Consider the following 26,775-nt stretch of genomic DNA (forward strand, 5'->3'; position numbering starts at 1 on the left):
TTCTCAATGCAAGGAAACCACACTGAGACATTAATCAACACTTTCCTTACAAGAACATATTTAGATACCACAAAACTATTTGAAGTGCTTAAGCCACTGTAGGTGGAGTAGATATGTATGTAGCTGTACTTATAAAACTGAGCATAAAACAATCATTGATCTGACCACACCCCTAAAGAGATCAGAACAGATGCCTCGTATTTAATACACCCCTAGCTGCAATCAGCTGTGGTTTTGTTGTAGAAATCTAGACAAGACAAACTACGCTCCTTACTCTATTACATAGTTCATTTGAGCATTTGAGACCAGCAGAGAGATTGATATACTCTAATAAAGCAGTCACAGCCACACATGCATGCTTAGCCTATGTCTAACCAAAAAAAGTTAAGTGTTCCAGAGATAAAAAGTAGTGAAACAAGACATATGATATAGTTACTAAATCATAACATAGTATGTTGGAAAATCCCTACTTTGACATTGAACAGATGGTGTTAGCATGCCAATGTAGGGATTTCCCACATACAGCTGTAGCTATAGTGTATGTTGTAATAATAGCTAATGTATCTTGTTTCCTGAAATTGGTTTGGCAAAAACTGTGTGACTGTGTGTCTGTTCAACAATAGCATGAGCAAACAGGCTTTGATCTACACTTCATCCAGTGAATAAAGGCTGTTTACAGGCTGTACTAAAACATGTAACACTTTCACAACTCAGATCAAAGGAGCCGCCTGGGCTACAGTACGAAATGTAGCTGGTCTACAACTGGGCTATAATTATATAGACGTTGATACTGAAATTTTGTGGGGATCAATCAACACTCACATGATTAGGATGCACGACCTGGATTTCGCTATGAAAACCACTCAGACGGAGAGCGTTTTGTTATCCTTGCCATCCTACGAGTTGAAAAACGTTGGGCTAAGGTGAAAACTAGCGCTATAGCTTATTTATCAATTGTTTCCGCATGTTTTCGAATACAGACATGCCCCCATCATGAAGCATGTACCACTCTGCATGGAGTAACTACTCTACAAGCAAGCTTACCTGTCCAGGCCTTTAGTGAACTGCATAGATTTTCCATAAACAATTCAATAGCACCGATTAAAACATTAAACTCGCATAATGGAAATTCTCCGTGATATATCTAGGATATGTTCGTTTACTATACCCAAACGTAACCAGAACGTACTAACTGCTGACCCATAATCAAAATTTTAGGTATGCATATACCCTGTATAATACATTCAGTGGCTGCACTCGTATTGGCTTGGGTGATTGATTGCCCTGCACAGGCTATCAGCCTAGTAAGTGTTATATGTTAGCTGTAACAAGGGACATTTGGACTTTGCCTGATATGTATGCCCTCATGCCCGTGTTACAACTATTACTTAACCTTTTGTTTTCATTGTGCTTACTTGAAGGTAGTATGGCTGGAACTGACACCAGGTGGAACAGTTCAGTAGAGGCTAGCCTATGTGCTACAATTACTGAAAAGCAATGTAACAAGCCGTGTAAACTACCAGGAATGGCAATCTTCTCAAGGGGCATATCTCCTTTGTACACGAACAAGAATTCAGAGCAGCCATGAGGCTTTGTGTAGAGAATTCGTGTATGCATGAGACAAACAATAAAACAGTCGAGAAGATACTTCTGTAACAATTTGTAGTTTGCTCAAGTTAAGCTTCCTTAGTGATGCATAGCAACGTAATTAATGAATTACAAAATAATCGGTGAATCACAAAATACATTTACTGTATGTATTGTTACAAAACAAGGCAAGAAACTATAGCATGCTGTGTGGTTAATTAAATTTATAGAGTTAATTTATAAAGAGTTGATTAATTCAAAGGATAGTATTTATTAGGCACCTAGTTTATAGAAGTAGCACAGTATCAACTTGTTAAATTAATAATTTGTAATTGTACTATTACAGCATAGATTGACTGTTCCCTTGATTACCCCACCATGGAAGATATCGAAACCCACATTGTCCATACCACTCAGCTGTCATACCTCCAACGTGATATCTCATGATCTCACGTGTGATCAAAGTATTGACCCCTATAAGCAATCTTCCACAAACGCTCACATGATCCTTCTTGTATGATACCGGGTGTTTAAATGAGGATTTAGAGTGCTGGATTAAGACATGGCTGGAGTTTCCAAGACAGTTCATAGTGAGATTAATGTTATACTTTTATTATCAGCTGGGCCATGCATCCTAAAATGATCACATGAACCCTTGAATGAATGTTGTACAACAAAATAATAGTATCATACAGTAGACTTGGGCTTTTCCAGCCATAATATCACCATAAAACCTGCCTCAATTTCCCTTAATGACAGCTTGGCAGCATTGTAGTTAGGCACAGCCATGCCAAAAAACGTCTTCAGATCAACCCCAAACCCAGTTTCTATGGAGTTTCTATTTAACAATTTTACGCTAACTGATGCCAAACATAACTTGACAAAGGATAAAACTATAGGCTTGATTTCTTCGCTGTTCGATGACGCTTTGTCCCAAGATGTGCTTTTTGCCAACCACAGTACATATAATGCACACATCATGGACAAGCTTTTGTCCTCCTTTGTGTTCCAGTTCTTTTTGCTGACAACTCACGGTGTTGATTCGTGATATGAGGTGCGGCTTCCCTGTGGCTGAGTTGGCTAATCACTCGTATTTCTGTAGCAACTGGTTTGATTGCAGAGACACTTCTTGTGCTGTTCTTCGTTTGTAACACTGAGTAATAGGTGAAGCATAACTGAAAACAAAGTGTATAAATGGCCATCTCCCCTTTCCTTATGCATTTGATTATTGGGGTGTATGCTATGACACAAAATTACTTTAATGACATTCCTGGCTCCATTCTTTCTTTTAATGCAGTATATTTGACATATGCTAAACAAGTAGAAGGAAAACTTAGGAATTTTAAGTTGTATTAGGGATCAAAGAAAAAAGTAGTGAAACAAGGGAATGTACCACTCTGCGTGGACAGTTCAAAGGCACCGCCAGTGCCATAATTTGTATATTGCACTGCTGCAGACCGCAGCTAGTGCATTATAACTTATAATGCACTGGTTGTGGTTTTGTAGACCACAACAAGTGCATTATAAGTTATAATGCACCAACCGCAGTGCAATATACAGATATTGCACTGGCTGCGGTTTTGTGCAGCATTGCACAAGTGCCGGTGGCGAAGACCACTACGACACCTCACCTAATAGGTGGAAAGACACTTCACAGATCACTCGAATTTTTTTATAGCCTGACATGTAAAGGTCGATTGTGGGCCATAACGTCACCAATACGTATAATGTTTACAAGCAGCCAATGGTGATCGAAAAAGCCAACGCGGGTGGCCACAACTCTAGTCTACATATATATAAACGTACTTATACACCTTACTAGTCTGGTGCCATCTTAGCCCAGATTAAACTGTAGTCCACTTCGACAATAACTCAAATATATTCTAAATAATATTAACCTTTACGTTCGATTGTGGTAACCAGTTTTGTCATGCCACCAGATTCGAGTTTAGCCAGTGTGAATAGTAAGAATTAGACTAGTATCGTTTAGTAGTTAGGTTTTGTTTACTAGCCAGTGTGAATAGTAAGAATTAGACTAGCATCGTTTAGTAGTTAGGTTTTGTTTACTTAAACCGTCTATTTAGCTGCTTTTTTCGCTCGAGAGAATCACTATGGCGATTAGTTTGGTGCTTAGTCTATATGGCACGCTGGCATGCTGAGCACTACATGATGAGAGTCGAACAGCGAATGCAGGTTAGTGATATAACCCATAGCGTAATAGCTTTCAATATCTCAGGTGGCTGCAGTACTGCAGGGGGAACGTCATCGCAACGTCCGGCTTGGTTACCCACAATCGATGTTAGAAATCTGGCCTTTATAAGTGTTACAGCTGTCTTATGAGACTCTCCCCACTATTAGGTGAGTGGTACATAACAGTTATACAACGTGCACTCGTGCTCTGCCTGTATAAACGCACTTGCCTTTGGGCCTGACGGCCCTCAGGCTCGTGCGTTTATATCAGGCAGAGCACTCATGGCCGTTGTATAACTATATAATAAGGAAGGTTGCCTAAACCTGCAGATATACTAGTGGACATTAAATCCCTTAACTTTAGTCTTTAGAAAATTAGCGCATAATTTCCTTTGATGTCTAGAGGCTTAATGAGGGTACTAAATCCAATAGACACCTGTGGCAGGGTTACTAACTAGTTAGTAACCTGTAGTCTAGCTCGTGGTTGTTTACTACATTGATCAAATGAAAATCAGCAAAGCCAAATACACAATAGCTTTACTGTCTGCTGTTCTTACAGTACTTTCTACTGGAAAAGGCACACATCATTTGGGCCAATGCACTAGTACCACAAATTGTGGCGCCAACACTATCATTTCGAAGAGTGGATCTTGATATCAACAGCTACAGTTTGCTACTTTCTTTCACTCTTTCTGGACTCGCTTTGCTCAGGAAAGTTTCTAAACTACTTAGAACAAGCCGACACACCGCTTCAGTATAGCTATATAGCTACACCATGCTGCAATGTTAGTGTGGCGCTGACACAATAAACTCAAAGGGTTTCTCTCAATGCTAACAGTCGTTTTACCACTTGTTATAGCTTATTTCCTGGACTAAAACAAGTGTCGTTGGCACTCATCCAGGTATAGTATAGCTACTATGGTGTGATGCTGACACCTGGAAGGGTAAATCTCGATGCTAGTACTCATAGTGCCACTTTCTCTTGATCTTTCTTCACCTGCTTCACTCAGATTAATTTTCTAAACTACTTAAAACGACAAACGTCGGTTTCTACACTATTTAGCACCTAGGGACACCATGATAGTTGTGACATACGACATGTCGTGACATAAAGCTCCATGATATGATATGACATAGGCTTCTTTATGTTGTGACATAAATATCTCCTGATAATGCACACTTTTCCATTCATTTTGATCAAATTTGATGCAATAAATATGAGAAAAATTGACAAATAAGTATGAGCAATGTTGGTTGTTTGTTGATGTCATAGATGTTAATTATTTTTGCATGTTTGAACAAAACAGCTATACAGTTTCAGAAGTAACAACTTCAGTTGTAAAACTTTAAGAATTGCTTATGTCGTGAGAAAACCTCTATGACATGTGACATAAAAATTTCTATGTTGTGGCATCCCTATTAGCGCCCCTCTGATGATGTGGACTCAGCTACCCACAATTAATTACTTCAGCAAATTTGTGGGTAGCGCTCGCCCACGTCATCATCAGGTCGCTAAATCATGTAGAAACCTTGTCAGCTCATTCTAACCATAACATAATGAATAAGGGATTTAATGTCCACTACAAGGTTGGGACGAATGTACAAATACATCCTCCGAAGCTTCTTTTGAAAATGTTACCGAAGTTTCAAAGCTTTGATGTCAACAATTAATGAACATAATTGATGGTTATTAGGGGTACTGTACACTGTGGTACAAACTCCTACACTTTGGAGCTCCAGTATACATTGTTTAAATGGCAGCTTTTACAAGGAATAACATTACTTGTGCAACTGGTTTAATCTGTTAGTATCCATGGAAATGAAGCTTTGGTGGGATAAAGCAGCATCCAAATTTTATGAAACTGAACAAAACTCGAACCATTTGTCTCAACGCTAGTCCACTTAATCTGCAGGTACTGTATTGACAACCAGTTTTCCTTGTTTCACCACTTTTTAGATATTCCCTTGTTTCACTACTTTTTAGATATTCCCTTGTTTCACTACTTTTTTCTTTGATCCCTAATCCAATTCCAAATTTTTCACTTAGCTACCCATTCTGGAAACACACAGTTTATTTTGATGCTACAACATTTAATATAGTATTGTGGTTTGTGAATACCTCGGTATGACTAAATATAGGTATAGTGCAGAGCCTTAACTGTAGGCAAAAAAAGAAAGTCTGTTTTGATATACAGTACACATTGACATGATTGCCAATATGTGGATATGGTTTCTTGCCCATTACTAATTTACACCCATTCTCACATTAATAAGGTATCAACAAGTCAACACTACAATAAAATATGTTTCACATTGCTTTAGCAAATACTACATCTCAGGAGGCAAATAGGTTGCACAATAAAGTTGTGATTTTCATCTAAACAATAAGTTGCTTTTTATGTAGTAAAAACAGTGCAGCTTAAACTTGGGGTAGCTTTACAGCCATAAACCCCTACAACAATAGAAGGAGTGTTTAATAGTGCTCGGCGGTGTTGAAATTTGAATACAAAGTATTTAGTAACAGGAAAAATATCATGGTATATTGATATAATAGTTACTGTAATATTGCATGCCTATCAAGTGGTATGCCTCCCAAAAACAAAAAAATATATAGTTCAGTACAAGTAGGAATGTGTTGTAATGAGACAACCTCAAGTTTTTATTTAGGATACAGTGTATGTCTGCTAAACCATCAACAAATTGAGTAATTAAACACTAAAGGGTGGGTTAAAAGCAATCCTATAGTGGTATTCATTGATATACTGGTATTTTGATATACCGGTATTTTGATATACTGGTTATCAAAGGCTGTCATGGTATGATAACCGGTTATGGTAATTTATCACAATAAACAGTATTACCAGTACATATATCGCAGAGCACTAGTGTTTAACAGCATCCTCTGTAGCTTCAGTATTGCACACTATAATACTGCAGTTTTAAACACATTTTCTGCATTTTTTTACTTTCAAATAAATACAGTATGTACAGTAATAATCAAAGAAGAACATCTATGTCTACAGAACACCATTACATCATGGGATAGTTTATGAACAATACTGGAAAGAGCGTGAAAATATTATAAACTGTAGTACACTCTCAAGAAACTGGATGTGAAAAATTTTAACATGACCTCAGTAAAGAAATGGTAAAGGATGGAAAATTGCTATTATTGTAAATAATATCAAAAGCGAATGGCCTATGTAATCTATTTTGTGGCTTGGACTTGCGGACAGGACTAACAGACTAGGCTGGAATTAGCCGGCGAAATCAGTGTGGCTGTCTATGTGATTGGAAAGCAATATTACTGCTTTTCCAGAAAAGGAATTGTCATAGGTGGAGGACTTTATTCCAGTTCATTCCAGCAATCGATTTATTATTGAGTTCATCAAGATCTTAGTAAAAAAGATGATAATGCAAAGTATACACTACTCAAAAATAAAGGTGGACTGATACCGATACCAGTATCGGTATCGATGCCAATACCAGTGGTATCGGTATCGGATCGGTATCGGTAAAACAAGGTACAGATACCACAGTAGACACTCACCACTTAAATTAAACCATCTCTAGCTAAGTTTCCAGTAGCTAGTAACTTAGTTGAGCTAATCAGTAACTTAACAAAGTAGTGAAACAAAACCTTTGTTACTCTTTTCCAAGTATTGTTGCAATTGCTCCGTGTGTATTCTAATATATTAGAGCACGTGAATCCTTCGTAATTAAATGGTAGTGCAGTTGTTCCTCAAGAAATAAGTTTATGACTACTTGGCTTGCTTTTTCATGAAAAGGTTTGGTTGAAAAGCTGTAACAAACACTGTACAATTATCGGCCTCCCACGCAATTAATTGCCTTATCAATAAGCATATAAGAAAACTACTTCAAATCAAGAAATTAGTAATGTTTATCATGTTTAGCTGTTACACAATGAATATTTTAAAACTTGATTGAACTGAGATCAATCAATTTTAATAGCTAGCTATGTATCACAACAATGAAATTTCTATAATAAACTTTTCTAGGCTTCAATGTATAGTATCGGTATCGGTATTGGCAAATAATTTCAGTACAAATACTCGTATCGGAAATATTGGTAAAAAGTGGTATCGGTCGATCTCTACTAAAAAACATTAGCAGCTAGCAGAAATTATTCTAGGAGCATAACTATCAACCAATACAGATGGTCCATTCAGTAATTAATCCATGACCAAGCTATGGGATAACAATGGGAAACTTGATACAAGAAATAGAAGCCCGGGGTTATATATGGCCACTGTTACTTGGCTCCACACAAATCAAGACTGTGACTGCTGATTATTGAAAAAAAATAAGAGTATCTTAGTCTTGCATACAAGGCACCACAGTTCCTATAGTAGGGCCTGGCCACCCCTAGGCAGTGTACATTGCTCTAAACTGCTCCTCGTACTGCTCATTCTGTGGCAACCCTCCTTTTATTTCTCCAAATAACACTTTTGAGATATACAAATGATCAAAGGAAAGGAGCTGGAGCTCATCAACAGTCATCACTACTCCAGGCCAGAGGAGGTTGGAAGCATAATAAGCACTATGGAAATTTTTTCATGTTAATGCATTTTTGAGATCGTGAGGTGGAGTATAGCATTGAAGGAGGGCAGCAACATTGAATGGTGGCTGTGATACTCATTTTTAATCTTCTTGGCGGTGGCCCATTGTTGCTATTGTTCGTCTGAAAGCTTTCTAGTCTCATGTGATCCCCGACTAGGGTGCATGCCACTGAAGTACACTGCATAGGATGACATCTTGGGGGCGTTTATTCATACTGCTTTTCATGAGTGGGACTCCTCTCTCTATCTTTCTAGCTCATCAACAAAGACATTTACTGTATCTGTGGCCTGGCACAAGATCTCACATGATTTATATGTAGCCAAAGTTTATAAAACTAACCTATTCAGTGGGGCTTAACGAGGCTTATTGTGCCAATGCCATGTACTTGTCAAATTTCATCCGTCGGGAGGTATTTCAGCACCTAGGGAGGCCCAGTACACTTTTCAATACAAAACCATTGAGCTCACGTGCATGCTTCCAACTTCCTCTGGCTCCAGGCTTAAACAATGTTTTTTGTTCTACAAAATGGCAGACTGATACTTCACATGATTTTTAGATTCTGTAATTATTGCCACACCTTCTCACTATAGAATTTATCAGAATAATCCAAAAACATGTATATTTGTGGGACGCAAATACGTCTGACCTTACATCACGTAATAGCTGTGACAATCTACAAGAAATATCAGATGCCCTTCTGACCTGCAGACATATGAATTTTTGTAACTTGACTTCAGCAATGGTTCTGTTTAAAGAAACAGTGAAGGATGGATGTTTGTCAGTATGGTAAATGAAGCAGTGCTATATTTTGAAGAAAAGTCAATAACTAAGTATGCTTTAGTCGCCAAGAAGTTTTTGGCCAAATATGAAATTCATCCCACCAGCCACAGTATAGCAGCTTTAGCCACAATACTCCAGACAATAGTGATTAACTATATACGTAATTGGTTCGCAATGGTGGTTTTCGAGATGCTATTAGGAGAACATCTCTATAGTACCCCTCACACCATAGATAATGCATGTCACATGGATTGGAAACGCCAGTATTATTTACATAGTGATGTCATGGGCTTTCGCTGCGTGTAAACTTTATGGCCTTGACTAGTCAGGCGCCGCCGACCCTATTTAGGCGCTTATACAAGCGCCCCGAAAATAGGGTCTGGTCTGTCTAGAATCAAGGACTTGTGCCACCGTTACTGAAAACTGGTGCATCCAATCAAATCGCAGTAGTGCCAATTAAATGCATTTTGGCCGCACGATGTGAGTAAATACTGGGGCTAAAGTCACAAAAGGAAAGTTACGTGAGTTCTTTTTGTGTCAGGGTGAATAAACCAGGGATGACTTTTCATTTACGATTCGTGTGTAATAGATGCCTTCTGTCGGAAAGTAGAAACATCGTCTCCACAGCCTAAACATCAACCGCTCATAGAAATTAACTGATTGAAACCCTTAAAACATCCCTGTTGTGATTGAATTCTTCGCTGTTCAGTATGTTTTTTAACGTGAGCCGCAGTGTAATTACGCTTCCTAAACACAAGTCCTGAATGCTAGACAGACCAGACCCTATTTTCGGGGCGCTTGAAACCAGCAAATTAGTGTTTGTTGTTTACAGCTGGGTTAGTTACCACCTACACTAATTGGAGGCTGGACTGGGTAGGGACGCTGGAGAGCAGTGAGCAGTAAACAACAGCGTAAGAAAATTCAGGTTCAAAGGTGAAATATGGTGTTTCAAAACGGTTGTGCAAATTTGCTGAAGAAACAGAAAATGTAGCATTGTTTCTTTGCTGCTGTTTACACCACTTGTAGCGGGTAGGCTAGCTAGATATTCACTGCTTTGCTGTATATTTTTACTGCTTCAATAAAACTTCAGAAAACAGGCACTACTTTGTGCTATTGTTTAGTTCAAGCTGAGCAGTACTGTAGCTTAAAATTTATTTCGATGTATCACACATTTCTTTGGTTGTGTAAATGCGGTGACGAGAAGTTGGCTAATAGTGCTGCTGTTGAATTATTAGCTGGTGCGTACCTGCCATTGTCACCTGTCGCAAACAATCTTTCTCCCAGTACCCACAGACACAGTGTTCTTGTTCAGTACACAACACAATAAACAATGTGCCTTTGAACCGATCTTCAAACAAGCAAGAGAAAGCCAAACAGCCACTCAACAAATTTCCCAATGCATTGGTGCACCGTAACTAGGATAGGAAAATAAAATAATTTAACAGGTGTTTCCAATCCATTAGGAATACATACATTATCTATGCTCACACACACACAATGACACAAGCAAACTTACCAGCACTTTTCAGTACTTTCAAAACATCTGATCTGGCACTCAGTTCTGCTGTCTGCATGGGCGTTTTACCATAATCATCAGTTTCAGAAATATTAGCACTGTTCTCTAGCAATACACGTACACAATCTGTATGACCGGTGAATGCTGCTAGATGCAGCGGAGTGTAGCCACCATTGGCACGACAGTTCACATCTGCACCATGATCAAGTAGAAGCTGCAGTACTTTAGGGCGACCGTTACTCACTGACTCATGTAGTGGTGTGTACCCAAACACACCTCGACGATACGCCAACCTAGATGATAGGTCGGTACACGTGGTAATGAACTCTTCGACTTTTTTGTACTTCCCCTCTTTGCACCACGTGTGAAGACGGCCATCTTCGATATCTTTCGGTACTTGTGCCATGACTCTCTTCAAACAAGAAAAAAACACACCTAGCTCAGCATAGTTGCCATATATCTAAGATGGGTATTCGTGGGGAATATACTGTCCGCATACTTAATTACAAGCGCATGTGCCTATATGATTTTAGATTTTCGGCATCAGGACTGCACTCCACAGAAACGCTACATGACTGTTTCTAAATGTACAGTGGCCTTATATTTGCTTGTCCCCCAAAGAAGAAACCTCGCAGGTAGGTAAGCATCTAAGCGCCTACATGCAAAATCTTACACGTGCTTAGGCGCGAAATTAAAAGTATCACCTCCGATCTCATAGAAACAACGATTTCGTAAAGGGGAGCGAAAACTCCGCACCTGTGAATAATTAGGTATTATGGTCACCCGTGTTTCTCCGCGTACCAAAGTCAGGTATTAACCCTTCCTTGTGACCTTAGTGGTGACCTCAGGTGGTTGTTGGACTATTAGTGCTATTGAACAGGTGGCGATTTTCGCTGTTTCACTATGGAAGGTATGTAGTTTCACTCGTGTATGTGCACCTCAGTAGTGATCACGAAGGACTGTAGGCCTATTCCTCAGCCAGTGTGTCACGAGTGAATAGGGCTAACTTTAAAGATGTAGTGGTCTTTTTTTATTTTTTTTTATTTAATCATTACTGAGCAGACAGCACAGTTGATGTACTCAGGAAAAGAAATTAATTAGTGCAATCACAGGATGTAGTTACAATGATGTTGTTTAGTTCGACACAGTGCTATAAGTTCCGCTGAAAAAGAGTTAATGTTGTTTATTAGATGGTAGGATTGTTCCAATCCTTTAATAAAAACTTTTTGGTGCAAATAAGTAGATGAGTTTGGTATAATGAATTGTCTTGGGTGGTATAGTCTGGTAGATCTTTCCATTGGGAAGGGATTGACGGTGGGCACTCTTGATGTACAGTTTTGAAAAATATTTGTAATCTAGGTAGTTTTTATCGTGATTGAATTCTTAGCCTCGTGTAGCATGCATTGTGAGCTTTTCACTTTATGGTTTGTATAGGGTTAATTAATTAACTTACAGTATTGACTTTTTTTATTATAATCAGTCAATTATGCACCTATCAATGTCATGCCCTAGGGTGGGGTAGTACAGGAGATATGATAAAGTCTAGTATTATATTCCCCAGTATTGGGGCTGAGAAGCTTGTCTAAGCCCCACTATGTCCCCACCTCGAAAAAGTGGTTTCTATAGGTGGGTTGCGACCTAAGGCATGGTCTGGTAAGAAGTTGCTATGGCTTTAGATTTCCGGGAAAAAGTGATGACAAAAGTATTGAGCATTCTATTGTGAAAACCTTCCCTAAGTGTAGGTTAGAGACCTAGCACAAGGATCTTTGTGGATTTTAAAACCGAGCAAAGCGAGGTGTTTAAAATCCACAAAGATCCAAGGGTCTCTAAAAATGTATGCATTTTATATGGGCATATAGGTGGAGTCATTGTGGGATTGGGTTATATGTTGTAATGAAAATGTTACACAATTTAAATAATCACGGAGAGACTGAATGTGCTTTTGCCGAAGTTTTGAAAAAATCGAAGCTCACACCGCTTCCTTTCACGTTAGACTTGGATCTTGCACAGCTGGGAAACGGCAGTGATCGAAAACGTCAAGCCGGGTTAGCGGTAGCCAGTACCTATGGCATCACAGCAGTGTAAAGAACACGTGTCGAAGTGGTGGCTTGTGTGAATTTATACAATGGGAATGAGTAGTCAGGATGATGCAGGTGGTGATGAGAAACAATGACTCAAAGTGAAAAAAGTATGGCCATCCACACCTGTGGAACATTTTATTTGTAAACTCCACCTGTTTAGCTTGTACTTGGGGTACAAATTGTAGGTGCATAAACAGTATACCGTCGATTCCCTAAAATTTCGGCATCTCTAAATATTCGGCGCTCCCCATGCTTTGAACGCAATGTGCTCTAAATTTCAGCAAGCGGAAAGAAAGTTTCTATTACAAGCGCGCTAATTTTTCGGCACTTGGAGTACTAATTGACGAAGGTTTCTTTAGTACTGAGGATTCCCAGTGACCTCACATATTATGGTACCTCGATGCTGGATGAACTGCCTAAGCACAAAGTGTAAAATTGTTCACGGAACGAATGTGTCCAACGATATCATCGTGTGACATCACGGCTACCACAAAACGATCTTCGTTTCTGTTCACAGAATAACATCTCTCCTGGAACCCACAAACATGATACATCCTCAGATATAACGCTCTGTTTAGTCATGGAACACTTCATGCAGCAACTGGGAGCTAGCGAGATTTAATTAATTATTACGAGATAGTTAGTTTAATAATATTGATTGTGGTTTCTATTATTATTAGTGTCGAGTGACTGTATACAAAAGCGATGCAGTAATGACATTGATCTCTCCTGGATAATGTAGGCAATCACGGTATATAGTGCTGCAGCAAAGTGAGTGTTGCGGCCAGTATCGTCAGTTCCGCCACAAGGCGTTCCTGTTGGTCCCTGTAGAAATAAATCCAGAAAGTAACCAGTAAGCAGATCGCAAATAACATAACCATGAAGCGTGTAGACTGTATTAGGGATAGATCCCTAAAAATTCGACAATAACACCAGGCTGGTACATTTTTTTCCTAATTGTTCAGCCAGACACGAACAGAATTAATTTATTTCTGCCGAATTTTTAGGGAATCTACGGTACTTACACTAGTCACTAGTTGCAAATGCCTCTAACCACCTTAGAGTGACAGTCATAACTTGATGTCCAATCTGCGGAGTGTGTGGTTTATAAGTACACAACTACAGCACAGCATTTGTGTGCTAGATATGCATGTACAATAAGAGAACAACTAGCTAGACATTTTTACAACTAACTTCAAAGTTGCAAGCACATGTGTTTTTGTGGAGTACTAGTCCCACTACTGGGATTTAATAACCTGTACACACCTAAGTAGTGCAAGGGTAGCCCAGTCAACTGGGTTTTTTGCATTGTGTAGTGTGTGTGTGTGTATACGTATATGTGCATGTGCATGGGTGACTGTGGTTGTGTGCATGCGTATAATTGTGTGTGTGTGGGTGGGTGGTGTTGCATTTTTTGAAGAATGGTATGGTATTAGGAAAAATACCTCCGTATTGCACTTAGAAACATGGGTGGGCTATGATTTATACTTTAACCCACATTGTGCTTGTAGTAAAAGTTTTAGAACAAATGAGTACCACCAAGTAAGGTTTGAAGTATCCCAAAAAGTTAATAATTGTGTGTGTGTCTTAAAATTTTGTCCACTTTACTGCAATGTAATAAGTTAATGAGCTCCGATCCAGGGATTGCCGTATAGATCAACGGTTTCAAGTTTATTATCTTGATATCATTATTATATGTACCACTTTTAGCTGTTTAGCATGGCATTAAAAGGTGCCACTTGAGGTTTCACTTGCATATCAAATCATGGAATTTGGTTTACTCATGACTTTGATGTCCAACTAGTTCAAAGATACAGTACACTTTGACTTGTTATAATTATATGAGACAGCATTACATCGTGGAATTATGTATTACAGTTTCGAGTGTATTTATAACTAGTTGATGGTCTGCTTAATGCTATCAAACTGTATGATATAATGTATATATGAAACGTGAGCAGATGTTACAATGTCTGAGATACCAAGCTACAGTTTGTGTATATGTGTTTACAGTTCAATAATGTTTTCTTTGTTTTCTGTCCCTGATAATGCTGGATAATCTTTTATGTATTGGTCATATGATGAGTCCGATACTGATTTGAATAACTGACTTATTGGTATTACACGATCAAAGTGGTTCCCATTGGTATGGCACAGTTCAATGTGGTAATTGCTTGGGGATGCAATGGCAAATTGGAATGTAGGGGATTATACTTCAGTGTGTTCTTTGGCTGGTACTGGAGCCATTTCCAAGATGAAGCCAATCCAACCATACTGTACACGTAAATTGGTAGGTGTAGAAAATAAGAGAAAGCATAAATCTCTACTTGTGTAGCAATGGTGCTTACTCTGCTTACTGTTTTACAGTGTTGAATAATATTTTCTGAGCTGTCTGATAAAAATTGTTTGAAAGTGTCCGAATTGTTTGATATAAACTCCATTATAATTCCTCGTAGGTTTGTATGGTGTTTCTCATCCCCAAAAAGCTCCTTTGAGAATGATCTGAAAAGACAATTACCATCACCAATGATCCTATCTAGAGACCTATTCTGCTCAGATAGTAACAGCTGGATGGAGAAAATTGATGGACTAGGTGGCGTAACTGAAATTTCCCTACACTGGTCTTCTGTGATGTCTAGTCTCAAAGTACTTGCCAACATAAGACGGTAACTGAAAATACTGCTAGCAGATAGTGACAGCTTGACAAGATTTATTTCCCTACAGTTACTTTATGTAATCAGTATGTTATTATTCTGACATTTATAACTTGCCTGTTTGATGTACACAGTATTTGACTTGTAATTGTGTGTAATGACTTGATTGATGCTTCGACGTGTTGTTCCACTGAGTTCAGTGTCTATACAAAGATACGCCCATAGCATTGTAAGTCTATACCTATGTCTTAGTCTCAATAGTTTGGAAACATGATTCATGTTTATATATAGCTGTACGCATAGAATTCACTGTAAGATTTAGGGGTAAAGTTACATTGGCGAATGAGTATGTCAAGTGATAGGTAGACTCATACTGCTACGAGTAAACTCATTATAGCTAACTAGTGAACAAATTTTGCAGATTTTTGTCTTAACCTTAACTTTAGTCCCACATCATTTAAGAGGCACATAACAATATTTTAGCACATTATATGCACTCCAATTGGAATATGTACATATTAATGTGTAACATGGCTACACTTATAATGTTTGCATGGCTACATTTATGTTTACAAGGTTTTAATGTTTACATTTATGCTGATATGCGTGATATATTGACAACATGAAGTACTGGCATGTATTTGGATGAAGTATGTATGTATGCACGTAATTTGCCTGTTATGGACAAGTTGGTCAAGAGACTCAAGACTAAAAGTTTGTATACGAATCCGATTATATCTAGCTCAAACAGTTGCATAATACATACATACCTTTCTGCTTTCTGAAAGTTTGTTTTCCCTGATGTGAATTTTCCTACACTTTCTATGAATACAACGTTGTTTAAGTCTCTCCTTTCCACCAAATTTCTTTTTATCAAGGCAATAACGACACTTTCCACAGTCTGCTTTTGTACATGCCTCACACTGACCACATCCTTGTGGTTTTTGTCCTGCAATAAGTACGTACATTTATATGCAAAATCAGCTAAAGCACATAGCCAATATATGCAACCATTGTAAATACTTTGTGTGATATATTTAGTTTTACCATGGCCACAAGGGTATATATGTCCGAGGGCGTGGGCATATGTATCAGGAGTGGCCATGGTAAAAGTAATATACCACTTGGGTATGTTCACCTAATATTATGTGAAGAAACAAAACTACATTCACCACTACAAAGCTATGTAGATATTTATTGTGGGTTTCAATTTTGGGCTGTGCTATTCAAAAAAGAAATGATTGTGGATTTTTCTGGTTTTAGTGGTACCATTTCTAGCCAAGTAATCCAGTTAAGGAAATAGTCTAAGGTACTAGAGTAAGTGCTGAAGAGTAGAGGTTACATATGGTTGAAATGTGCTGTTTTGAGAACCAACCCCAACACTGCACAAAGAATTATTTAGTGGTATGTAGTAGTTGAACTATGTGATGATGACTCATTCTAGTATATAAAATGTAAACTCTGTAAAATATTGAAGTAAGCTTATGCAATCTCAGTCGTTTAGTTCAGATGACAACTTTATATAAAATATGTGCATGTAGTTATGTATATTATACCTTTCTTAGCATGTGAGAATTTATCATCCATCAATTGTGAGTGAGTAAGTAATGCCTATATACAACATAACTTATACTGCTACATTACAAAGGCTATAAATACCTGTTCACTTGTGGTACTGGTTAACTGTGATTTATCACTTTGTGATATACCACCATGATCCATCATTTCTAGTTGTTAATTAAACAATTTATAGATAATAAGATAACTCAGTGACTGAGATATGAACTGTACCTGTAGCTGCAGAAAGTTTCTTGCCTTTTGGACGGCCAACTGAAGCATGTGCAGCTCCTTGGAGTGGATCATCTCTTTGCACTGGTCTGGATCTTTTTGGTAGTACTGGGCACTCTCCTTTGGTTTTCCTCTTCATTTTGCTGTACTTCTTTGTCACCCGATTTGCTCTACAAATTTTGTTGATCTCTTTCTGGAGTCCAACACCACTTCTTTCATCAATTGCTTCATAGCGAATAGACCTACTTCTGTTCGTGATGTCGAGGCAGCTGAAACTAGTTCTAGGTGTATGCCATGTACTTTCTCTTTTAACGTCTCTAGAACCTCAATGTCATTAATCATAAACGCAGCTGCAGTACATTTTGCTAATTCATCTCTTAGCTGTTTCTGTAAACAGAGTAACTTTGAACCAGCTGTTTGATAAGGTGGAATGGGGGTTAAAGAATGCATTGTGGTTGATGAGTTATCATGATTGTGCGCATCGTCTTGCTGATCAGCTAGTTGATAGTCATCCTGATTAATGTACATGTCAATTTCGTTGTCCAAAGTCATGTGAGGACACTGTATGCATGATGGAGGAAGGTCATTCCAAATCCAGTAGAAATTTTGAAAAATACAGAACATGTGTTTACATGGTATTTGGCGCAATGTATAATAAGGGCATGTGCAGTTTCACCCTTAATGTCAATTGAATACTCACCATTTTTTGAACGTATTTGGTAAATGCCATTTACTTTGTCTACTTCAGTAATGGTGGAGATGTCGATAGCTTTGGCTTTTTCAATACTTGATAGGCAGGCACTTATGACTGGCTTGGGACGATTATGTAAAAATGAAGGAAGAAGCTCCCTTGGAAGTCGGTGATCTCTAGCTTGCCTGGCTGACAACTCTATGTACACCTTTTCTTGCTCAGGAAAGACATGCTGTAGTAGGAGTTTTATCAAGGAAAAGACTGACTTATCATTACGTAAGATAAAATAGTGGTTTTTCAAAACATTGTTAAATGACTCTGTTTAGTTATTGGTGTTTACTTCTCCATGAAACTTTTGTCTGAAAACATGGCACCAAAGCTGTGAAATTTACATTATGGTTTGTTATGTACACTGTATATACAGTAAAAAAACTTACTGGCTTGCAACTCAGCCATTCATTCTGCAGATATGTCTGTAACTTTTCATTGTCTTTGTACCAGGAGGAAGTAGTGATCTTTACTAAGGCCTTTTCGTGATCTTCTTCTATACACAATCCTAATACAAATATTATTCTAAAACAAGACAAACGAACTTACCGGTTCTGGAATACATCAATTCTTTAAATGCTTTCTTTGCAGACTGCTTCACTTCAGGTGATACACCATGGTGGGAATTGTTTACCCATCGTTCAAAAACTTGAAGGGTGTGGAAATCACACACAAGCCTGACACAATTTGGATGTATATCCTTAACAGCTCCTGAAATAAAAGGTAAGAACAATCCTGTTCACTGGTGATATACCTAGTTCCTGTGTACTCTTGTCAGTCATAAAGAACTGCGGACACCATGATGGATTCCATTCTGCCAGTTTCATTAAGCCTTCTCTTATTAGATCTTCAGTTTCATACTGTGGGATGATGGTCCCTACTACTCTTCCTATCCCAAGAGATGTTTTTACAACAACAAAAAAGCAGGAAAACCCATATCGTAAGGTTTTGTATGTTGCATCCATACAGGTGATAGTATTACCATACTGCTGTAGCCATTTACTTTGCTGCCTTGTTTGGAGGACTAATAAAAATGGCTGTTCATCATTAAAGCATATTTCTTCTTGATCACCGTCTGGCACAAAAACTTTTGACATTGCCTCATCTGCCTCTTCCAGCAATTCAGAATGTCTATAATATCATACAGTACATAAAAAATAACACCATTCTATAATATTATCTATATACCTTTCAATGGGATTCTTACTGTTCATGTGGGACCCAGCTTTGCTTATATGGCTTTCAAGCCTATAAAATAAAATATTGTAGCTATATTGATCAAATTAAACTAATTCATATACTTTGCAGTGCCTTTGTTGTATCGCCGAAAGTAATGCTTTATACCTGCAGTGCTTTGTAGTAGCTCCATTACTGCGTCTTGATCAAAGAGTCCATTGCATTGTTTTGTCATAACTTTTGTTACCATTACCCTGATGTCAGCCTTTGTGGGATAGTAAGCTCTGTTAAATTGTGATGGTGGTTCAATCAGCACTCCACTTTCAATGTGGGCTGGTATAAGATCTTTCTCAACCCAACTATTCAGAAGCATTCTTAAAGCTCTTTGATTTAAGAAGCACTCTTGTACCAAGTCTGTGACCTTCTGCTCTATCTCAGTTAGAGGTTTCATTGTAAGCTGATCTTTGATGGATGATGGAGTGTGTGATGACAAGTGCATGTGCACGTAACAATGGCACTTTGATTTCTAAAATTTCCATCCCGTTGCTGACTATAAGGTGTCTAATGTGAATGCATGCTGAACAGTCAAGACGACGAGAGCCAATTGAAGCACGTGATTTCTTCTCCACATCTAGACTTGGTGGATTGAATTTTCCCTTGCCTCCACGCAAGCAATTATGTGTATGTACCCATGATGATGTATAGGAGAACTGGCCTTTGTTTACTCTAATAACACTTTCTTCTCTTGTTTTAATGTTGGCTTTAGAGCCATTTCGGGCAGTGTACTCACACTGTGTTTGAAGTGTAAACTGTTGAAGCCACTTTTCCCATTTTTCCTCATTATACAGCATCATGTAACCAGTTGCATTTGGTGTCTTCAATTTGTCTGGGTTTGAAGCATAACATTCCAGGTGGAGACCTGCTAAGTTTAAGCAACACTGAGGAAGTCCCAGTTCTTCGCAACGGTCAACTTTTTTTTTACAGGTGGCATTGCTTCCATTATGTCACAGCTGCTGGCGACATGTTGTGATGTTGTTCTGCTTGTCATCACAGCTATTGCACACATCAGCACCAGCTTCTTCATGCTGTTTCATCATTCGGCAATACTCAGTACTCCTCTTATTTCTGTAGCATGATATGCAGCAACCCAAGATTTCTATGTCAGCTGCATTTATAAGGCACACATAGTATAATGTTGTAGCTTACAGTAAATATTTATTCACGTACACACTTCTGAAAGCACTGCATGGTGACATGCACACTATCATGCAATTTTGTTTGCATTGTTTTATATAGCTATGATCTGATCTAGGTAACTAATGTGATAGCTATAGCATGCCTCATTGGATCCATGCCTCAATAGCTTGTCATTTTTTATATTAAGTCAAGTATAACTATTAATTTTTGTACAAAGTGCATGGAATTGAAGCTAGTTTCCTGCCCCTTAGAAAAACTTTCTAGCCAGCTTAAAGCTCTCTAGCTACACCCTTTACATCCACTTAATAGACTTCGGCATTGGCAATCATGAATACAATTAGCTTTGATCAAATAATTCAGAGAACAGCTCACCACAACACCATCAGTGATTCAGCATACGTCCTACGTATAGCTACAGGGTAGCTTTCGAGGCATGGAATGCACTACTAAACCTACAACAGCTGACTATTATGCCAGCTGCAGCACGATGATTGTTTGCACAAATATACATCTAATCAAAAACAGCCAAGCTGTAAAAAAAGGAGTGCGGCCCTTGAAAAGGCTATGGTGAAAAAAGATGTGAAATCCAAGGTGGCGGCCAAGAAATGGCTGTGATGGTAGGTTAATGGTAAAAATTTTAATAACGACAATTCAGGTGAATTTGGTGCCGCTTGGTCAATTGGCACAAAATTCACCTGAATTGTTGTTATTAAAATTTTTACCATTAACCTACCATCACAGCCATTTCTTGGCCGCCACCTTGGATTTCACATCTTTTTTCACCATAGCCTTTTCAAGGGCCGCACTCCTTTTTTTACAGCTTGGCTGTTTTTGATTAGATTTCACTTCTTTTTGTATTTGTATACCCCAAAGCCGGCCTATGGCCAGCTTTGGGGCTTTTTAACCTATATATTTTTCTTTACCACAGGAAAAAGAAAAAGATGAATCAGATTTTATAAATACTTTAACTCATTCTGATTTTATCAGTAAATGTACAAATTATATATATAATGCATATATCAAGAGTTCATAATATAAAAAGAGAGAATATATTTATTACATGTCAATTAATCCCCACAGGATAATTTGCAGCTGATTTCTCTACTGGGTGACTTGAAATGTAGCTGAACTCTCTACAGGGTGATCTGCTTGTATGTAGATGAACTCTTTACAGGATTCTCTCTACAGGGTGACTTGACTCTAGCTGAACCCTCTGCAGGGTTATCTGTTTGTAGTTGAATTCTCTACAGGGTGATTTGTTTGCAGCTGATGAACTCTCTACAAGGTAACTTCTTCTAGCTGATCTGTCTACAGGGTGACTTGTTTCTAGCTGGTCTCTCTACAGGGCGATTTGTTTGTAGCAGAATTCTCTACAGGGTGATGTGTTTGCAGCTGAACTCTCTACATGGTGGTTGCTTTGTAGCTAAACTCTCTAATAAGTGACTTCTTCTAGCTGAACTCTCTACAGGGTGATCTTTTCATAGCTGAACTCTCTACAGGATGATTTGTTTGCAGCTGAACTCTCTACTTGATGATTTCTTTGTAGCTGAACTCTCTACAGGGTGATTTGTTTGTAGCTGAAATCCCTACAAGGTAACTTCTTCTAGCTGATCTTTCTACAGGGCGATTTGTTTGTAGCTGAGTTCTCTACAGGGTGTTCGTTTGCAGCTGAATTCGCTACATGGTGGTTTCTTTATAGCTGAACTCTCTACAAGGGGACTTCTTCTAGCTGATCTCTCTACAGGGTGATTTGTTTGTAGCTGAACTTTCTACAGGTGATTTGTTTGTAGCTGAACTCTCTACAAGGTGATACTTCTAGGTGATCTCTCTACAGGATGACTTGTTTCTAACTGAACTCTCAACAGGGTGATCTGTTCATAGCTGAACTTTCTACTGGGTGATTTGTTTGCAGCTGAACTCTCTACATGGTGGTTTCTTTGTAGCTGAACTCTCTACAAGGTAATTTCTTCTAGCTGAACTCTCTATAGGGTGACTTGTTTCTAGCTGATCTCTCTGCAGGGTGATCTGTTCATAGCTGAACTTTCTACGGGGTGATTTGTTTGCAGCTGAACTCTCTATACATGGTAGTTTCTTTGTAGCTGAATTCTCTACAATGTGACTTCTTCTAGCTGAACTCTCTACAAGGTGACTTGTTTTCTAGCTGATCTCTCTACAGGGTGACTTGTTTCTAGCTGAACTCTCTACAGGTGATTTCTTTGTAGCTGAACTCTCTACATGATGGTTTTGTTGTAGCTGAACTCTCTACAAGGTAACTTCTTCTAGCTGATCTTTTTACAGGGCATATTTGTTTGTAGCTGAGTTCTCTACAGGGTGATTTGTTTGCAGCTGAACTCTCTACATGGGAGTTTCATTGTAACTGAACTCTCTACAATGTGACTTCTTCTAGCTGAACTCTCTGCAGGTGATTTCTTTGCAGCTGAACTCTGGTTTCTTTGTAGCTGAACTCTCTACAAGGTAACTTCTTATAGCTGATCTTTCTACAGGGTGACTTGTTTCTAGCTGATCTCTCTGCAGGGTGATCTGTTCATAGCTGAATTTTCTACGGGGTGATTTGTTTGCAGCTGAACTCTCTATACATGGTAGTTTCTTTGTAGCTGAATTCTCTACAATGTGACTTCTTCTAGCTGAACTCTCTACAAGGTGACTTGTTTTCTAGCTGATCTCTCTACAGGTGATTTCTTTGTAGCTGAATTCTCTACAATGTGACTTCTTCTAGCTGAACTCTCTACAAGGTGACTTGTTTTCTAGCTGATCTTTTTACAGGGCATATTTGTTTGTAGCTGAGTTCTCTACAGGGTGATTTGTTTGCAGCTGAACTCTCTACATGGGAGTTTCATTGTAACTGAACTCTCTACAATGTGACTTCTTCTAGCTGAACTCTCTACAGGTGATTTCTTTGCAGCTGAACTCTGGTTTCTTTGTAGCTGAACTCTCTGCAAGGTAACTTCTTCTAGCTGATATTTCTACAGGGTGATTTGTTTGTAGCTGAATTCTCTACAGGGTGATTTATTTGCAGCTGAACTCTCTACAAGGTGACTTCTTCTAGCTGAACTCTCTACAGAGTGATTGATTTTTTTGCAGCTGAACTCTCTACATGGTGGTAGCTTTGTAGCTGAACTCTCTAAAAGGTGACTTATTCTAGCTGAACTCTCTAAAGGGTGATCTTTTCATAGCTGAACTCTCTACAGGATGATTTGTTTGCAGCTGAACTCTCTACATGGTAGTTTCTTTGTAGCTGAACTCTCTACAAGGTAACTTCTTCTAGCTGACCTTTCTACAGGGTGATTTGTTTGTAGCTGAATTCTCTACAGGGTGATTTATTTGCAGCTGAACTCTCTACAGAGTGATTGATATTTTTGCAGCTGAACTCTCTACATTGTGGTTTCTTTGTAACTGAACTCTCTACAGTGTGATTTGTTTGTAGCTGAACTCTCTACAGGGTGATCTGTTCGTAGCTGAACTCCCTACAAGGTAACTTCTTCTAGCTGATCTTTCTACAGGGCTATTTGTTTGTAGCTGAGTTCTCTACAGGGTGATTTGTTTGCAGCTGAACTCTCTACATGGTAGTTTCTTTGTAGTTGAACTCTCTACAATGCGACTTCTTCTAGCTGAACTCTCTACAGGGTGACTTGTTTCTAGCTGATCTCTCTACAGGGTGACTTGTTTCTAGCTGAACTCTCTACAGTGGATTTGTTTGCAGCTGAACTCTCTACAAGGTAACTTCTTCTACCTGATCTTTCTACTGGGTGATTTGTTTGTAGCTGAATTCTCTACAGGGTGACTTTTTTCTAGCTGATCTCTGTACAGGGTGACTTGTTCCTGCTGAACTCTCTACAGGTGATTTGTTTGCAGCTGAACTCTCTTACATGGTGGTTTCTTTGTAGCTGAACTCTCTACAAGGTTACTTCTTCTAGCTGATCTCTCTACAACATGACTTGCTTCTAACTGAACTCTCTACAGTGTGATCTGTTCATAGTGGAACTTTCTACTGGGTGATTTGTTTGTAGCTGAACACTTTGCATGATTGTTTCTTTGTAACTGAACTCTCTACAAGGTAACTTCTTCTAGCTGATCTCTCTACAGGGCAATTTGTTTGAGCTGAACTCTCTACATGATGGTTTCTTTGTAGCTGAACTCTCTATTAGGTACCTTCTTCTGGCTGATCTGACTACAGGGTGACTTGTTTGTAACTGAATTCCCTACAGAATAATTTGCAATGTAATAAATTATAATTGAGTAAATTATAAATGCAGCTGAATGCTTTATTAGGGTGACTGTTCTATTAGAGTATCTCGATCTCGCATTTGCTACACGTAGTTGCCTTTCGAATCATAACTCAGTGGTTTGTAATCCGATTCTTCTGTACTACTGCAAGGACTTTCTATGATGATTATTCCAGCTACATACTGATTTTCAGCTCATTGCTCTAAGCGGTTTGCCTGGTAGATACAAAAACTAATAGTTTTTTTATTCATAAAAATCGATTGCGTAATTTTGACACAGGTCGGGTTTTGTGTCATATCTCCGTGGTCTTTATCCCGATTCCTTTCAAACCACAAAAAGGCACTCCTACGATGGTTGCTCCATCTACATATCAATTTTCAACTGATTCCTCAAAGGAGTTTACCCTGTAGGCGTGACAGACCTTCGACCTTATTTTACGCCAATAATCGGTCATAACTCCGTGAATGCTCATCAGATTCCTACCAAAGTTGGTACACAGATCCGCCTTAATGAGCCCTTTACGTGTGCCAAATTTCAGCCCGATCCGAGCACGCATTCGTGTTTTATGGCGGATTTTGCGAATGTGAGAAATGAAGAAGTAGAAGAAAAAAACGAAGAAATTAAAACGAAATTTTGTTCGCTCGTATCTCGGAAATGGCTGGAGCGATTTTCTTCAAAGTTGGTGTGTACACTCCCCTTACTGGCCGGCACCTCTCTAGCAAATTTGGTTCCAATCGGATAAGGGATCACAGAGCTACATAGGTGTGAAAATTGCGTTTTCTTTCTTCCTGTTAATATACTCACGGGTGGCACGCCGGCTTCTTGGGCCGCACGACACACTACCGTGTGTCTTGATTAATATACTCACGGGTGGCACGCCGGCTTCTTGGGCCGCACGACACACTACCGTGTGTCTTGATCAGTATACCTTTACAGCACTCCACAATCGCTTGATCTCCACTCTTGGACTCGAGCTCAGTAGCATTGTTGGCCATATCTCGCGATAGGTACAAACATGTGACAATTACCCGCAACTCAACTCTCTGCACTCGAATAACGCACTAAATTCATTCTTTGTAATTTTACCGTAAATTTTAGTTTTATGTACAATAACAATACAAACTATTCGTAAAATAAATTACCATAAAAAGTTATAGTGAATAACAATGCACCCATCAAAGTTTTGTCAGTCTAACCCCATGCCAGCAAAGAGGGGGATTTGGTCAACTCTCAAGTCAAAGTAAATTGCTCTGGTGGAAAAAAGTAGTCTGGACGTCCACCTCTAGGGCTGGTGGTACAGAATATACTAATGGTACAAATGAATAGACAATTTGTTTGTAAGTTAACACATAGTAAACTGGCTGCTATTTCATAGTGACTACATAGTAAATGCATCACCCTATGATGTAACTTTAGTCTAAATCATGGATCATGAATTTTTATCTAATTAAGCCTCTCGTTTACCTAGGTAGGACAAAACTTTGATAGATGAATAACTATTGTTGTTAGTTCATTCCAGTCTTCTTCACCTAGCCACTTCTTAGAAAGACAACATTCAACTTCCTTGATGATTCAGCAAATTGTCTCTTATGCATTCACTAGAAATAAGGAGAAAGAAGAGAACTGTAGTATTGCTGACATATGCACTAAATACCGTACAGTATATGGATGAAGCGTGAAAGTCATGTGTCCTTGTCATGATCATCTATAGGGACCTGCCATATTGCAATTTAATTGTTACATACAACGGAAACAACTGTGTTACAGCTTTTACTTTACATAATTTTCAGAGGTTTGCATGTGGTAGCATGACTTCAACATGGTATTCACTAACAGCTATAGTAAAAAGAGAAAGAGCATTTCACTATTTGTGGTGCAACTCACAATATTATGTCATTTCATTGGAATGGCTGACACCTTGGGACATCCATAATATAGTGAGGTGAAAGAATGTATCCATAGTGGTTAGCAAATGTCAGCATCAACCAGCACTGAAATAAAGTAGCCACCATTACCACTCACTCACCAACCACTACAGACCTCTGACTTACACAAATCAGTAAGTCAAGGACCCACATATTTTGTCATACATTTCTGGACTCAACCCTGTCTCTTGAAGCCACCACTATTTGCACATCACTGCAAATGGGACCATAGGCAAGTGTGTATACCATCACTGACAGAGGTATCCACAAAGTGCTATGTATTTTGGCACTATTTAGCCTTGTTGGTACCGGTTAG

At 38.7% G+C, this 26,775-nt stretch overlaps 2 protein-coding genes and 1 long non-coding RNA gene across 4 annotated transcripts in view; all 3 read right to left on the reverse strand.

Moving 5' to 3' along the window:
- Positions 1-26,775, reverse strand: part of LOC136264647 (leucine-rich repeat serine/threonine-protein kinase 1-like) — a 56,104-nt gene that overhangs the window by 11,029 nt on the left and 18,300 nt on the right. The window contains exon 1 of one of the 2 annotated variants that reach the window (XM_066059420.1): positions 10,655-11,152. The exons of the other annotated variant lie outside the window; for it this stretch is intronic. Within the exon in view, the coding sequence (XP_065915492.1) occupies positions 10,655-11,060 (406 nt within the window). The 5' untranslated portion in view covers positions 11,061-11,152. Of the gene's footprint in view, positions 1-10,654; positions 11,153-26,775 lie in introns of those variants that run through there. 2 annotated transcript variants of the gene reach the window in all.
- LOC136264842 (histone-lysine N-methyltransferase 2B-like) lies at positions 13,201-17,741 on the reverse strand. Its single transcript, XM_066059603.1, has 7 exons — positions 17,181-17,741; positions 17,049-17,116; positions 16,946-17,000; positions 16,160-16,338; positions 15,507-15,592; positions 15,254-15,453; positions 13,201-13,265 (listed from the first exon to the last, which is right to left on the reverse strand). The coding sequence occupies exons 1-7, from the start codon at positions 17,314-17,316 to the stop codon at positions 13,201-13,203; spliced, it is 789 nt and encodes a 262-aa protein (XP_065915675.1). The 5' UTR covers positions 17,317-17,741.
- Positions 17,747-18,560, reverse strand: LOC136264307 (uncharacterized). Its single transcript, XR_010705063.1, has 3 exons — positions 18,466-18,560; positions 18,306-18,412; positions 17,747-18,247 (listed from the first exon to the last, which is right to left on the reverse strand). It is a non-coding gene; the product is annotated as an uncharacterized lncRNA (long non-coding RNA).

This window comes from Dysidea avara, chromosome 8 (assembly GCF_963678975.1).
Source record: "Dysidea avara chromosome 8, odDysAvar1.4, whole genome shotgun sequence".
Lineage (NCBI taxonomy): Eukaryota > Metazoa > Porifera > Demospongiae > Dictyoceratida > Dysideidae > Dysidea > Dysidea avara.

What these genes read in the sequence shown, in the direction of transcription:
- LOC136264842 (XM_066059603.1), bottom strand. Translation starts at nt 17,316, where the DNA reads ATGAAGAGGAAAACCAAAGGAGAGTGCCCAGTACTACCAAAAAGATCC. An exon ending in GAAACTTTCTGCAGCTACAG is followed by an intron (nt 17,117 to 17,180) that starts GTACAGTTCATA and finishes ATTAACAACTAG; the next exon opens with AAATGATGGATCATGGTGGT. An exon ending in ATACTGTGTACATCAAACAG is followed by an intron (nt 15,454 to 15,506) that starts GCAAGTTATAAA and finishes AAGTAACTGTAG; the next exon opens with GGAAATAAATCTTGTCAAGC.